The sequence below is a fragment of the Pelodiscus sinensis genome, chromosome 4, assembly GCF_049634645.1.
Source record: "Pelodiscus sinensis isolate JC-2024 chromosome 4, ASM4963464v1, whole genome shotgun sequence".
NCBI lineage: Eukaryota > Metazoa > Chordata > Testudines > Trionychidae > Pelodiscus > Pelodiscus sinensis.
The window spans coordinates 122885679-122902272 of NC_134714.1; the positions used below are offsets into that span (position 1 = coordinate 122885679).

The window sequence follows — 16594 nt, forward strand, 5'->3', positions numbered from 1 at the left end:
CGTAATTAGCCAATAGTGCTGTATAATTAGATATATGGCCCTGAAGTGTGGCAGAAGAGTTCACTTTGCGGCACAAGGTGTCTAGCCGTTTGTGTTCTCTCTCATGGGGCACAGATTTAAATTCTGTTTCAGAGTCCACCAACAGCGAATTTGGCTGAAGGTGCGCAAATAGAAAGTCCATGTCCTTTGCAGGAACAAAATATTTTCTGTCCGCTGTGCGTTTTGTGAGCAGAACAGAGGCTGAATTTTACCACAAAGCATCCAAAGATTCAAGAATAGCTTCATTGATGGGTAAAGCTATCTTCGAGGATGCTGAGGGTTGTAATATGGTGAGTAATTTGTATTGTTTGTCCTGCACCTCTTGTAATGTAATGGCCTGTGGTTGTGCTACCCATTTGAAAAGTTCCTGAAAATGTTTCAGATCATCTGCCGGAGGAGAAGGCAAGATCTGGAATACTGCTTCCCCCTGCCTGGATCTGGGTTCATGTGAGGGACTCTCTGAATCTGACTGAGGTTGGTTATCATGCTCACTGGAACCTGCTTGAGAAATTACTGAGGGTGGGTAAGCAGGTGAGGAGCATGCAGAGGTTGTTGATGAGTGCCTACAGATGCAGAATTGCTGGGATGTAGAGGCTGTGTGCCTTGAATAGTAGATATGGGAGGACCACTGTCGGTACTCTTACCATGTATCCCGGGACTCCACTGAGATGCCCTGTATGCATGCCAGGAAGCTAGCGATGGAGAAAGCAAAGTTACTCACCTCAGTGCAGTTACTGTCATTCTTCAAGATGGTCCCTGTGGGTGCTCCACATTAGGTGCTAGGTTTGCCCCAGTGCCGCAGATCGGAGACTCTTCAGTAGCAGTACTCAGCTGGACCACGCATGCACGGCAGCATCTCATGGCATCTGCACTCTTTTCTGTGCTCGCGCGATCTGGCCCCTGCCACTTCCTCGAGGCTGCCTCGGAATCTGCAAACAGGAGAAAGGGAGAGAGACTCCGAAGTGGGAAGAAGGGTGGATAGTGGAGCACACATGGGGACCATCTCAAAGAACGACAGTTACTGCACCGAGGTGAGTAACTTCGCTTTCTTCTTCGAGTGGAGTCCCTGTGGGTGCTCCACAGTAGGTGACTGAGCAGCAGTACCCTCACAAGCCAGAAGGTGGGATACGGAGTCCCTATTTCTCCACTGATCAGAGCACTGCTGACACCACCGCAGGGTCTGAGAGCCATTTTTGTTGGATTGCGTAGTGTTTGACAAAGGTATCGTGTGAAGACCAAGTGTCAGCCCTGCAAATGTCTTTCAGAGAAAGGCCCTTGAGGAAGGCTGTTGATGCTGCCATTGCTTGTGTAGAATGTGCTTGGGGTTGCATTGGAAGTGATAAACCCTTGGTGGCAATAGACTGTGTTATGCATGTGGTTATGATTTTAGAAATATGGTGGGATGATAAAGGTTGCCCCTTAGTTTTGTCGGCTAGAGACAATTAGATGGTCGGTTTTCCTAAAACTTCTTGTGCGATCTATACAAAAAGCGAGGGTTCTACGAACGTCCAGTGTATGGAGAGTAGTTTCACATGGTGAGGAGTGATGCTCAGGGTAAAAGGACGGCAGAATAGGTTCGTTGATGTGGAAGAACGAACAAACTTTTGGTATAAATGCTGGATGAGGCCTTAGGACTACCCCGGTTTTATAGAAGATAGTGTACAGTGGTGTTGCTATTAGTGCTGATAGCTCGCTGACTCTGCGTACTGATGTAACTGCGAGAAGGAAGGCTAGTTTCATGGTTAAGGTGCGCAAAGGTATGGTTGCTAGTGGTTCGAATGGCAAAGTGATTAAGGCACTCAGAACAACATCCAAGTTCCATACTGGGGGAACGGATTAACAAGGGGGACTTATGTTCAAAAGGCCTTTCATGAGCCTCTTGGTAGTTGGGTGGGCGAAAAGGGAGGTGCCGTCGATAGGCTGTCTTAAGGCTGAAATTGCCGCTAAATGAACTCAGAGAAGCTGATGCTAGGCCTGTGTCTTTTAGATGTAGCAGGTAGTCGAGGACACGGTGAAGTGGAGGGAAATAAGGGAGCAGTTGCTGCATAGCACACCAGGAGGCAGATCTGCGCCATTTTGAGAGGTAAGTATTTCTGGTTGTCTGCCTTCTACTGTGAATGAGTACGATTTGAACCTGAGTAGAGCAAAGGGATTCGGCAGGATTCAGCCAACTAGGAGCCATGCCGTGAGTCACAAGGTATTATTTGTAGATGTTGTAGTGTCCCTTGATTCTGAGTGAGGAGGTTCGGAAGGGTTGGCAACTGATATGGTCTGCATGGTGACATGCGCCGAAGGAAGGTAAACCAGTGCTGATGAGCCCATGCTGGTGCTATTAATATGACTGTGGCGCCATATGTTTTGATTTTCTGCAGAACTTTGGGAATGAGAACTGTAGGTGGGAAGGCATAGAGGAGAGATCCACTCCAGTTGAGGAGAAATGCGTCACCAAGGGAGCCTGAACCGAGTCTGGCTCTGGAAAAGAACTTTTGGCATTTTCTGTTGTGACGCATGGCAAAAAGGTCTATTAGGGGAGTACCCCACCTTTGGAAGAGAATATGGAGGACTCCGTCGTGCAATTCCCACTCATACTCCGGTGCAAAATTTCTGCTAAGAGAGTCTGCACGAATGTTCATGATGCCAGGCAAGTAAGAGGCCACTGGTGTTATGCCGTGACAAATGCACCAGTTCCAAAAACAGATTGCTTCTGTGCAGAAGGAGTGGGAGCAAACTCCACCTTGGCGATTCACATAATACAATGAAGCGACGTTGTCTCTGAAGATCCTCACAGTGGTATTGCAGATGTGACTGAGGAAAGATCTGCAGGCATTGAAGATTGCCCGGAGTTCCAGGACATTTATATGGAATTGTGTCTCAGAAAGTGACCAGTGGCCTTGGATTGACATTTTGTCCATCTGCGTTCCCCAGCCCAGAAGGTGGTTATGTGACGGGAGGGTTGTTATGCGTGAAAAGGCATGCCGGCAAGAAGGTTTGCGTGGTTGGTCCACTACTGGAATGACTGGATAACAGATGGTGGAGGGGTCACTGACCTGTAGAAGCGACGAGGAGTCCTGTGGCACCTTATAGACTAACTGAAGTGTAGGAGCATAAGCTTTCGTGGGCAAAGACCCACTTCGTCAGATGCATGCAACTGACGAAGTGGGTCTTTGCCCACGAAAGCTTATGCTCCTACACTTCAGTTAGTCTATAAGGTGCCATAGGACTCCTCGTCGCTTTTGCAGATTCAGACTAACACGGCTACCCCTCTGATACTTGATCTGTAGAGGTCGTGCTTCGTGTGGTTATATACGGTCGCCAGCCAATACTGAAGGCTGCGAAGATGTAGTCTGGTGTAGCGGACCACATAAATTGCAACTGCCGTGTGACCCATGAGTTTTAGACAGGTAAGTATCTGGACAGACGGACTGTCTCGAACAACTGCTATGAGGTCTTCAATGGTCTGGAACCTCTGAACGGGTAAGTAAGCTCTTGCGGCAATCGAGTCTCTATGGGCACTGATGAATTCTAACTCGAGTCGGTTGAAAAATGGACTTTTGGTTGTTGATGAGTAGCCCAAGGGAATGGAAAGCTCTCATAGTGGCCTTGAGCATACCGAAAACATTGGTGCAAGAACAACCTTTGAGTAGGCGGTCGCCTAAATAGGGGAATATGATCACCCCCTCTTGGCGGAGGTGTGCCACTACTACCGCCAGGATTTCTGAGAATACCCTGGGGGCAGTGGAAAGGCCAAAGGCGAGGACCCTGTATTGGAAGGGATTTGTTCCAACTATGAATCGTAAGAATCATCTGTGTGCCAGGTGGATTGTGACGTGAAAATACACATCCTGGAGGTTGAAAGCCACAAACCAGTCGTCTTGATCTAACACAGGTATTATCGAAGCAAGGGTCACCATTTTGAAACGTCGTTTCCGTAAGAACTTGTTCAAGTTCCGGAGATCTAATATCGGTCGCCATCCACCCGACTTCTTCTGAGTGAGAAAATAATGGGAGTAGAATCCCCTGCCTATGAATTGTGCAGGGACTGATTCTATCACACCAATGGAGAGGAAGTGGTCAACGTCAGTTCATAGTAGGATTTCGTGAGATGGGTCCCTGAAGAGGGACGGAGTGGGGGAAGGGAGGTGGAGGAGATGGTGACGAAGGGTATGGAGTATCCTGATCGGATTATTTCTAACACCTCTTTGTCGGTGGTGATTGAGACCCTTTGGCGGTAAAAGGGCCTCAGTCAGTGGTGATATTGGTGACCATGGTGACTTTTGCCGATATTTGCGTTTGTCTGCGTACCCTCGATCGAGGCGTCAAACCTGCCTGTTTGGTATTCAGTGGGGTCTGGGTACAATTCCCCTGGTTTTGATGCCTCTGTGGACTTTGTCTGTTGCGTTGATGGTCAAGGGCCCTTTGCTGGTTCTGCCATTGGTGTCGGACATAAGGATAGTCATAGCGTCGCTGGTATGGAGGATAACGTTGATGCCTGTATGGAGGAGTATATACACCCAACATCTGAAGTGTTCTGCGAGAGTCCCTGGACGAGTGTAGCACGGTTTCAGTCTTTTCAGAAAAAGCTTGTCTCTGTCGAAGGGCAAATCCTCGACTTTAGTCTGCAGATCTTTGGAAACTGTAGCTGATTGAAGTTAAGAAGCGTGTCACATCAGCACCACTGTGGATCTTGCTACTGTGCCCACCACATCCATAGCTATTTGTGGGGCAGTTCTGGCTGATGTATAGCCTTCCTGGACGACTGATCTGAGTATGGGTTGCTTTGCTTCCAGTAAGTGGTCTAGAAAGGGTATAAGCTTTGTGAAGTTATTGAAGATATGGTTAGAAAGGTGTGCTGTGTAGTTGGCTAACCAGAGCATGAGCATCACGGATGTATACACCTTCCTACCGAGTAAGTCTAGTCGTTTTGTGTCTTTATCGGCGGTATTTCTATATTGTGGAGCTTTTGCTCTTTGGTGTACTGCATCCACCACTAAGGAATTCGGCTGGGGATGGATAAAAAGGAACTCCATCCCCTTAAGGGGCACAAAATATTTCCTGTCTACTTTTTTGCTAGTCGGTGGTGCAGAGGCCAGGGTCTGCCATATCTCTTCAGCAACCTCAAGTATAGCCTGATCTAGCGGTATGGCTATTTTTGCTCTGTTTTGAGGCTGAAGGTTTTTGAGGAGACGATGTTGCTTCTCCTTTATTTCATCTAAGTGGATTTCCTGGCTTATGGCTACCCTCTTTAAGAGCTCCTGGAATTGACAAAGGTCGTCAGGTGGGGAGCTAGCTCCTGAGATTACAGCTTCATCCGGGGATGAAGAGGAGCGGTCCATGGGGGAAACCTCTTGCAGTTGTGTCTTCCATGGTGGAAAGCTGCGTGTTGTCAGGTTCCGACGGTTGACGTTGAGAAGATGCAGGTTGGCCCATTTGAGTGGGAGGGGATGGAGTTGGGGACTGTCTGGTTGATATGCAGTCGCAGAATGACCTTCCGCAAGACCTAAACCTGTAATAGTATGAGTGTCGACTGGGGGAGTATCAGTGGTAGTGGTCGTCGCGATAGTAAAGTCAATCAGAATAAGTACCAGGGTTGTTCCCAATGAGATGAACGGATTGAGCAGGGTGAATGAGAGTGAGCATATGAAACTCTAGACGAGGTTGGCGACACAGAATAGCATCTGTGGTGACAATGATGCTGATGACTTGTGGCAGCTGCTAAGAATGGTGAAGGGTAGCCTTTGCCTTGGAGAATGCGGGGATAGGTGCCGGCGTGCATCATGTAGTGTGGGGGACTGCAGTGCCAGTGGAGACAGTGACTGTGAAAAAATCAACAACCAGGAGTGTGAACGGCTTCGGTACCGATGAAGACTTGATGCAGTGCTGGCCACGTCGGTGCCGACCATGTGCAGAGTCAGTGCCATAGCGGGTTGTGTCACTGAGCTCGGTGTCGTATCGCGCACCGAAGCCGTAGTCAGCACCGATGGTGAGGTCGGAGCTGCCAGTGCCAATGGTGCTCTCAGCGCAGATTCCCTCCATGCCGAGGATGCGGCCGGTACCGACGTAGATCTCACTGCTGGTGTCGTTTGCCAGTTTCTTTGTTTCTGGCACCGCGGGAGCCTTTGGGCGCGGTTTTGAAGTGCCGGTTGTCCCAGGCTTATCTCCCAAACTGACTCTGCTTTGTGAGGTAACAGGCAGAGATCTCGTAGGTGATGCCCTGTGCCTCTTAGACATTGTTGTGGTAGGGGAACAAGCCCTACGCTTCGGAGGCTTCCCTGAGGAGGCTACACCTCCAGAGTTTTCTGGCTGAAGTGCTTCGTCAAACAAAATCATGCAGAGCCTCATCTAGCTTTCCCATCTGGCCCTCACAGTCAGTTTTATGGAATGTGGGCATTTTTGAGGGATATGGGTCTCTCCCAGACAGCGAATGCAGGAGGAATGGCCATCCGAGGCAGGCACTGCCTCTTGGCAAGTGTCACATTATTTAAAACCCAAGGGGGACAGCATTTCTTCAAAATATTAAAATGGGGTTTTTGTTGTTGTTGTTTTTTAGATGAAGAAGCCAACAAGTTAGGCTTTATAAACTATGTATACTACTAACTCTAGAAAACTTTAGGGAAGATATAAAAACAGGATTAAAACTTGGTTATCAACAGGGAAAAAACCTTTTTATTTTTATTTTTTTTGTACTAGGGGGATAACGAGAGGGATATGCAGGAGTAAGGGAGAAGAAACTAGGAAGAGAACAAGCTCATGCAGAAGTAAGAGGAAGAAGGTTGAGGAGACCAGTTCACTCCATCTGCAGCCTGAGGCGATTGAGAGGAACTGGCGGGGGCTGGACTGCGCGAGAACAGAAAAGAGCACAAACACCATGAGATCCTGCTGCGCATGCGCGGTTCGGCCGAGTACTGCTACTGAAGAGTCTCCGATCTGTGGTGCCAGGGCGAGCCCAGCACCTACTATGGAGCACCCACGGGGACTCCACTCGAAGAAGGAGGGAGTGGCCTGATGAAAGACTGCTCCTATGCCCACTACCATAATCAGATATTGGGGATAGAGGTGTAGGCAAGTGGGGGTCACTCTGTGAAGTGTTAGCATGCCCGAGCCATGGAGCTTGGTGAGCCAGTTACTCCTCTTGAATAAGACTGAGGAGAGTTTTGTAGGTGCCATGTTTTGTGCAGCACTTTCTGCCCGGTCAGAGTGGGTGCAGAGGAAGAGCTCACTGGAGCTGATGAAGGAGGCATATGTGCCTTTTCTGAAGCTGCTGCCTCAGTGGTGCCAGTTGATCTGGCGGTTTTAGTTTGTGCCTCAGCTCTCCTGGCTGGCACTGACTTGTATTTCTCTGTGGTACCAGAGACTGATGGTACTGGGAGACGAGAGGCTCTAGGCAGCTTGGACAGGGAGCATGCTGGGGAAGCCCTTGTGGCTTGAGAGCCTTTGCAAGGGGATGAAACTACCTTACCTGAGGGTTTTTGCTGTACCCACACCTTCTCTGGTTTGTCCCTTGGTAACTGAAGAGACTTTGCCCACAGAATAGTTTTGAGCCGCATTTCGCAGTCTTTTCTAGCCCTTGCCTTCATATTCAGGCAATGAGGGCACTTCTGGCTAGCGCTGACTTGTATTTCTCCACTGTACCAGAGACTGATGGCACCGGGGAATGAGAGGCTCCAGGCAGCTCAGACAGGGAGCATGCCAGGAAAGCCCTTTGTGGGGTGATGAAGCTTCCCTACCCAAGGGCTATTGCTGTGCCCGCACCTGCTCTGGTTTGTTCCTTGGTAACTGAAGAGACTTTGCCCAGAGAATAGCTCTGAGCTGTGTTTTGCGATCTTTTCTTGCCCTTGCCATCCTATTCTAGCAATGATGGCAATTCTGCGCCACGAGACTCCTCGAGGCATTTGACACATGAGCCATGGCCATCTGAGGTAGGCATTGAGTCTCTGCAGGAATCACATTTTTTGAAGCCAGGAGAACCCAGCATTGTTGCGGTGAAGAAAAGCTGCAGCGGCTGCCGCTTCCTCCTCTCCCCCCTTTTGAGCGAAGTCAACGCGGAAAAAGGTCAAACTAAACAAAATTATGAGGTAAAGAGCGAAAAATAATAGAGGATTTCAATTTTTCTTGTCAGGAAGAAGAGCACTGCTGTGAATTCAGTCTTCAGCCAGGGACAGTTGAAAAGGAACTGATGGGACTTGCACCACGTGCGCATTCCACAGGATCTCGGGGAGGCGGGGGGGGGGGCGGGGCTGCTGTGTGCGCAGGTGTGGCGTATGGGGCACTGCTACCAAAAATCTCTGATACCCGACACAGGCACGCACCGAGACCTGAGTGAAGCATCCACAGGGACACCACTTGATGAAGAACTTACAGGTTACTGCTATAGACTACACGCATTTCCCTTCTTCCCCCGCCAACCACCAGTAAATTTTTTAGCAGGCTGGTCAGCAGCCTGGCTCAGTCCTGGCTTGCGATGGGTCTGGGATCTACCCTGGCTGCAGCTCTGCATTTCACGTGTATTAGCAGCTGGCAGGCAGCCTGGCTCAGTTCTGGCTAGTGCCAGGTCCGGGAGCTCAGACCCCACTCTGCTGCATCTTTATCAGAGGAAGCAGCTCATGGTGACAGGCAGCTGGCCCACAAGGGGAGCTGGTTTTTAAACTGTCTCCCTTCATAGACCAGCTCCCACCTGGCATCCTGAAGCATAGGAAGCAGTGCAGAGCGGCAAGGGCTCCTCAGGTGTGAGGCCGGAGCACAATGGCTGCCAGCCACGTCCCTCAGGAATTATGGAATAGTCATCTAAGCAATAAGAATGAATTAGGATAGGCAATTATTCAATTAACCGATATTTAACATCCCTAGTTGGGACACCACTGCGGAGCTCTGTCTCAGGCTAACAATAGATGAGATGACAACTGTGCCATGAGACAGTCATATGCAGGCACAACCGAGACAGACACTGTTGCTGAAATTCTCCAATCAATGATGCAGGGATATACATACACCTGAGATAGAGCATTCACAGGGAAATCGCCCAACAAAGAATATCATCTTTCTATGTAAAAAATGTACAGTGCATAATTTTCAATTTAAATAAATTACTTTCCTACTAGCAAAGAATATTTCTGAAACGGACAATGTCAGTCTCTAACCAAAGGACAATTTTGCTTAAATTATACTTGAACAAGCAGAAATGATTAGTGAAATGCAAGAACTTCTGGCCACAAATTCAGGTGGTGATCTAGCAACCTCACTCATAATTGTTATTTAATTCACAGTCTAAGTTGAGAGTGGAGAGGTACTTTGTTCAAGTTAGGAATGTAATAGAATAGTTGATTAACCAAATAACCAATAAGCAAAAACTTATAGATTAATGCTATAAACTACACACATTTCTCCCCCTTCCAGCCCACCAGTAATTTTTTTAGCAGGCTTGCCAGCAGCCCAGTTCAGTCCTGGCATGCAATAGGTTCAGGACCTACCCTTGGTGCAGCTCTGCATTTAAAGTGCTAGGCAGACAGGCAGGCAGCACAGCTCAGTCCCGGCTTGCGCCAGGTCCAGGAGCTCAGACCTCCCCTGGACAGGGGCTGATGCCCCTGTATCAGAGGCAGCAGTGCAGGGCAAAAGGAAGATGGTCCACAAAGGGAGCTGGTTTTTACCCTTGCGGACCAGCTCTCGCCTGGCCCCCCATGATACAGTGGCAGCAGTGTTGAGTGGCAGGGGGCTTCTCAGGAGTGGAGCCAGTGCACACTGGCTGTTGGCTCTGCCTCCGGGTACTAGAGAATAGTTGAGTAACCCACAAAAATTCATGAGGTGAATCGACTATTCAATTAACTGATATTTAACATCCCTAGTTGGAGTCAGATATTATTAAAGAAGAATCACACCAAAGTTTGGCTGGAGTGAAGAACTTAACCTATGATCAGAGCTCACCAAGCAGCGGCGAGCCTCGCTCGCCAGTCACGAGCTACCGCGCGCTGCACATGCACAGACCGTGCTGCGTGGCCACGCCAGGCTAAAATCTACTCGTTACAGGTTAATTGTCGGGCCCTGCCTATGATAAGAAGACAGAAAGAAAAACTTAAAGATACACATAGAAAAGGTGACTGGCCTCAATGTAAAATATTTCAGAAACAAAACAACAATGAATAGGCCCGCTAAAAGTGCAAACATCAGTACAATAGAATAATGAACTTGTCAGCTCTTTAGAAATAAGAAAACCTCTCTCTTCTCTGAATGGGTAATGTCAATCTTTAACTTAAGGGGATGTGTGCACTATTCCATCAACAATAGAAGGGCAGGAAATTTCTCAAAATCAAAAGTTTTAAAACATCTTTGAGAAAAGATGTTTTACAAAAATGTGTGTCTATAGTGTATTTATAATGCTTCAGGTACATATCACTTACACATTATGATTCGCATGTAAAAAATTTTTGTAGGCTCTCAGAATAAATGAACAAATTGTCACGAACCCCAAGATGCTATGTTTTATTTATATAACATTATGTGGCCTTTTTATGTCTTGAATATGAAGAAACCCATTTTAGAGAGGCTGAAGCTTTGAACTACCGCTGAGAGCACTATGTATTATAGTTGAGAGATCTGATGCAAGAGAAAGACTCCTACTCAGGAGCACCACCTTATCCACCTTATTTGAAGCCCAGCAAAACCAGAGAAAGCTTGAGCCTCAAATCTAAATTGTACAGTTTCATTGTCTACTTATTTCTCTCCAAAACTGATTTAAGCAAAAAAGAAGTGGTATGCAATATACTGACTATCCACGTGAGGCTATTTATTTACACTGAAAACTTTATGTGGCTATTTTGCAAACTAGGGATCTTAAGAGAGTAGTCGATTAACTGATGAGCAAAAGCTCATAGGTTAATGCTACCGGTTACACGCATTTCCCTCTCCTTCCCGCCAGTAAATTTTTTAGCAGGCTAGCCAGCAGCCCCACTCATTTCTGGTTTACGACAGCTTCAGGACCTACTCTTGCTGTAGCTCTGCATTTAAAGTGTATTAGAAAATAGGCTGCAGGAAGCCCAGTTCAGTTCTACCTCGCAACAGGTCCAGGAGCTCAGACCACCCTAGATAGGGGCTGCAGCAAAGGGCAACAGGCAGTGGGTCCACAAAGGGGGCTGGTTTTTAAAAAGTTGGCTCCCCTCATGAACCAGCTCCCACCTAGCAGCAGCATGGAGTGGCAGGAAGCTCCTTGGGAATGAGGCTGGAGTGCATTGGTTGCCAGTCCTGCTCCTAGGAACTATAGCATAGTCATTTAACTAATAAGAATTCATGAGGTTACTCGACTATTCAATTAATTGATATTTAACATCCCTATTGCAAACACCATATATCATATTTTGTAATCTTTTTTCTTTTAAAAAGAATATAGTTTAATATATAACTATTTTTCTTAAACTTGTATAATACATTTAAAATATGTACAACATAGCCTTGGTAACATAACTATGAGAACAGTAAAACTTTCATTTATTAACCTGCAGTGCTTAAATTTTTTAAAATGTTTAAAGTTTTTCCATTTATTCGTTTCAATTCCTCTCTACCCCGCAAAACTGGACTCATGGTAACTAAGACACTTGAATTTACAAGCAGACAAATAAGAAATTCTATATAAATACAAGATGCTTTAATGTAATATTAAAGCTAAAAAGGTCAAATTCAAGTCAAACAACAAAATATAAGGCTCTCAATATAGTACTAACATTGTTCTCAGCTTCTGAGGATAGGGCAAGAAGCAACGGGCTTAAACTGCAGCAAGGGAGGTTTAGGTTGGACATTAGGAAAAGCTTCCTAATTGTCAGGGTGATGAATCACTGGAATAAGTTGTCTACGGAGGTTGTTGAATCTCCATCTCTGGAGATATTTAAGAGAAGGTTAGATAGACATCTATCGGGGATGGTCTAAAGACAGTGCTGGGTCCTGCCATGAGGGCAGGGGACTGGATTTGATGACCTCTCGAGGTCCCTTCCAGTTCTAGTGTTCTATGATTGTCACATACATTTTTTAATTAGTATTTATTCCTAGGTCTATTGTTAAATATTTAATTTACCGTGTTTCTGTTTATAATGTTAAAGAAAGGTCAAACATGGCTAGGTTAATGTTACTGTAATTCTACATTCTCTGCCAGTAAATACAAGTTTATTTGAATATGCATAAAAAACTCAGAAAATCATGTTCATTTTTTTGTTGTTGAATTAGTAGGGACACTGTTAGTCCTTATCTTACCAATGAAGAAAATCATGTATGTCATTGAGAAACTCAGAATTACTTCAGTTAACCCATCATTGAAGATATGAGACAGCCAATATATAATCAGTCTTGAACTCAAAAATCCAAATATGGTACTTGCAAAAAATTTTAATATTAATTTAATAATAACCTCTTTGACTGTAAAAGAAGAAAATAAGACTTAATTACAAATTAGCATTTCACTTTTAAAATTAACGTGCAGTTAAAATTCTTGTTGCAAAGAGTTACTTGTCCCTTTGCCTTCTGGGAAAAACACCAAATCCAAACATTTAATAACTAGGAAATGCTCAGCTAATCTCTGTCCACATAGCTTCCAAAAGAACATTAGTTTGGCAAGAAAAAGCTCAAAGACTTACAAAAACAAGGGTGGGCAAAGTACTATTCCTCCTTACTGCCCCACCTTCTTTGCACTCTTCCTGCTCTGTTGGCTCTCCTCCGCCCGCTAGTGTGTGGATTGGGGTAGGTTTGGTTTCATTTTCCCAACCCACTGCTGGAGGCACTTCTCACCTTGCCCTCTCCCTGCAAGCTCTCTCCATAGTCCCCATCCCTCTTGATGGCAGGTGGAGTGGTGGTGGTGGTGGTGGGCGGGGTGGGGGGGAGGGTGTTGCCTAGTGCAATGAGCCCTGCAGAGATAGCTGCCCGCTCCCCTCCCTTTCTTGTCCTCTCCCCACATACTTCCTGTTTCCTGTGCCCTTCAAGTGGAGTTGGATGAGAGGTGAGAATAAAGGGCAGGAGCGAAGAGGCTGTAGGGAAAGAATGGGGAGAGGAGAAGGATGGCGAAGAAAAGGGGATGAGAAATCAGGGTGGGGGAGGGAGCAGGAATCCAGTATACAGTGTCCCCTCAGCAGCAGCTGGGGTTAAGAAGGCCCATCTAACCCTAATCCTGACAAGTCCTGCTTCCTTACCCCTGGACTCCCCCACCAAGCCCCCTACCCTACTGAACCCCAGCAAACTGAATCAGGATCCCCTATCCTATGAAGTCCCACTTCCCCAGAACACCAGGACCCCATACCAAGCCCCACCTTCCCCTGTCTCCTCCCCTGAGCTCAAAGTCCCATTTCCCTTACACCCTGAACCCTCCAACGAGCCCCTGTGCATCCAGTTCTCCCATGGAGCCACCCACACCCAGACTGCCCCACATCTAGATCCCCCCTACACTAACCCCTCCCACACTTGGATCATGCTGGGCTGAGCCTGCCCAGTCACACCTGGCACAGAAGAGCAGGACCAGCCTTTACTCTGTATCAGGGTCAGGTGGAGCCTCACTGCCTAGTTCCTGTGCAAGAGGAAGCCGGAGTTTCAGGTTGATCTCCCCACCTCTATGCAGCCAGTGGCCCATGCTCCCTTCTGCTAGAAATGTGAAGATCGGGGCTCTATCAGGCCTCCCCCATCATCACTTTTCAAAGGACTTGTCAAAGACGCAGTTAGGCCAGCCAGATAGCCTTATGCTGTGTGTGTGCGCTGCAGGAAGGGCTGGATCATTTGTGGCAGCAGGTACCTTGTGCTAGCATGAGAAGTGGGATTGGGCAGAACAATAAATGGCCAGGAGGAATGGATCCCCTCCACCTAAGCTGGAGGAACCTTTTAGAGCTTTCCCACAGGTAAGCAGTGGCTTGAGCCAGGGTAATTTGGTTTTGTTTCTTTATTTAACTTGTTCAAATTCTGTGGTGGGCAGGACAGGGGAAGCAGTTGGTGGGGGAGGGCAGTGATCTTGAGTGATGTGAGTCTGGGGAGAGAGAGATGTGGAGAGAAGAAGGAGGGGCAGAAGGAAGAGGGAGGTGGTGACAAGGAAGAGACACATTATTGCTAAGAGAGGTCTCAATCCTTTTCAGTCTATGCCTGGGGGGCACAAGCCAGCTGGACAGTGGATTCCATTTCTCAGAAGGGAGAGTTTGCACCCTGAGGATGTGCCTAGGAAACCCAAGATTGGAGCAGAGGCTGGACTCCATGCAGACTTTGGAGGCTTAAAACATCCAGAGGCTTGGACCTCCTCACCACAGACTGGAGAGTGGCCAGCAGAGGGCACCCAATTGGATTTTTGAAACTCCCAACGAGCTTAAAGTTGGACATGTAAATGTGTCTTCCAAATATATCCCTCTCAAAAGCTACTGACAAAATTTGATTCTTGCAACACACATGCTCAATCCAATGACCACACCCTCTGGCTCCTCAACTGATATAATTCATACATTGTTGATTCTAAAACGTCACACATTTGAAATTTCTAAAGCAACATGAAATATGTAAAACAAAGGATTTCTTTTAACCCAAACAGTTTTATTAAACTATGTAATATAAAAACGAATATCATTCAGTATTATGTATCTTTATTTTTGAATGTTTTAAATATATTTATCTTGCCTCAAAAAGTGTCAATTTAATTTGTATTTACCAGAGAAAACAGAATTATGTAGCGTAATTAGGATCACACAGGTTTCAGAGTACTTTAGGATCAAAAAAGAAGAAATATTATGGAAAATATTGCCTTACCATATTCAGTATGATGACCAAATACAAGATCCTTGTAAAGTTCAAAAACAATTACCGTGGTAGCATCATTGAACAAACTTTCTCCTTTAATCAGATTAATGACAATTTTTGAAAGACCTTAAAAAAAGAAAAAAGAACTATTATAGGAAATAATTAAAACTAAGGCATTAGCTACATGGAAACTGCATGAATTCAACTTAAGGTGTGATTTTAAACTATTTTAAGTATGCTGCACAAACGACTGTATGGAAACAATATTATCAACTTAAACCAAATTTATTTTATTTTAGTTTAAATTGATTGGGAACAAGTTTAAATTAAGCCAGAAAAAGGCACTCTTAAAATGAAATGAGAGCATCTACAAAGGGATTTGCAATAGTTTAACTAAAACAGTTTAAAGCCAAGTTAAATTGATGCAACTTCTGCACGTAGACAACACTTAAGTTACTTATTTATCCTGGAGGGTTCTGAGGGTGTGAACAACAAGGAACAGCCTCAACTGCCCTCCAGTTCCTTCTCATAATTTGGGAATTCCTAATCTCAAACTCCATGGAAGTGGGGCACGGAGCACAAAGTGTCAATATGCAGAGGCTCATCTTGAGGAACTCTATTTGGTTACAGATAAATACAGAATTATTACTGTTGGATAGTAAAAATGGTTCTTAGAAATGGTCTGCATATGTTTATCACCGATGGTGTCCATGTGCCCCAGCACAGATCAGAATGTTTTCATTAGTAGCATCCAGAGCAGGTCATGCATTTGACTAGTCTTATAAGAAGAGAAGAATAAATAATACAGGATGACTCACAAAAGACTGCAAGTTAGAAACAACAAGAAGACTTATGGCCAGAAAGAACAGGAGGAGGAAGGCCAAACAACTGCACAAACACCAGGAAGAGTACATAAACAGATAGGCTTGTTCCCAGACCTGATCTGGGGAGAAGAAGGGCATGCGGTCTATTGGGAGCTAATATGTGGAATGCAGACATGAGGCTGAAGAGTCTCCTAATGGGAACAGAAAAGAAGAATACTGATGGTCCCTTACATGGGAACAAATGATACTACTAGATTTAAGTGAAATACATCAAAGACGACCACACCACGCTAGGGAAGATGTGTAAAGATAAGGATGCTTAGGGATTGTCAGCGGGATCCTACTTATCCCTAGAAAAGGACAGTGAAAAGAAGAACAAGATAATGATGATCAATAGCTAACTCAGACAAAGGATGCAATAAAAAGGGCTTTGGGATGTTCAACCCCTGGAAAGCATTCTGTTCTCGTGGGACAATCTACAAATGAATAGGGAAGAAAATAGATTTCTGGAATGGAAGTTGCCTCAAATGGATTGTAAGATTTAAAACTAGGAATTCAGGAGAGAGAGTTGTGGTACACAATGTCCACACCTGATTCTAACACTGAGAGGAAAATAAAGTAAGAGAGGACACAGTATGGGAGAAAGGAACAACTGAGAAGTCGACTTTGCACAACAATGACAAAAGATAGCGTAAGTGGCACTGACACCAACAGTCAGATAAGCAACACTGGCAGTGAAATCATTGAATCAAATTGGGTGAGGAATCAAACTAAAGCCAAGCAGAAACAACTAAAATGGCTGTAAACAAATACAAAGATCATGGGTAACAAGAAATGAGAAGAGGCACCAGATACTGTGTAAACAACACATAGTCTTGTGACACCTGCGGGTACGTCTACACAGCTGGACTACAGCAGAATTAAACTATGCAACTTCACCTACATCAATTACATAGTTTAAGTCAAAATAGCTTAATTCAGCTTTTGGTGCTGTCTCC

General features: G+C 45.7%; 1 protein-coding gene across 1 annotated transcript in view; it reads right to left on the minus strand.

The window, feature by feature from the left end:
- The window catches only part of LOC112547202 (solute carrier family 9 member C1), a 384930-nt gene that overhangs the window by 294735 nt on the left and 73601 nt on the right, over positions 1 to 16594 (minus strand). The window contains exons 5-6 of the mRNA XM_025188925.2: positions 14782 to 14898; positions 12268 to 12429 (exon numbers count right to left, since the gene is read on the minus strand). Of these exons, the coding sequence (XP_025044710.1) occupies positions 12268 to 12429; positions 14782 to 14898 (279 nt within the window). The remainder of the gene's footprint in view (positions 1 to 12267; positions 12430 to 14781; positions 14899 to 16594) is intronic.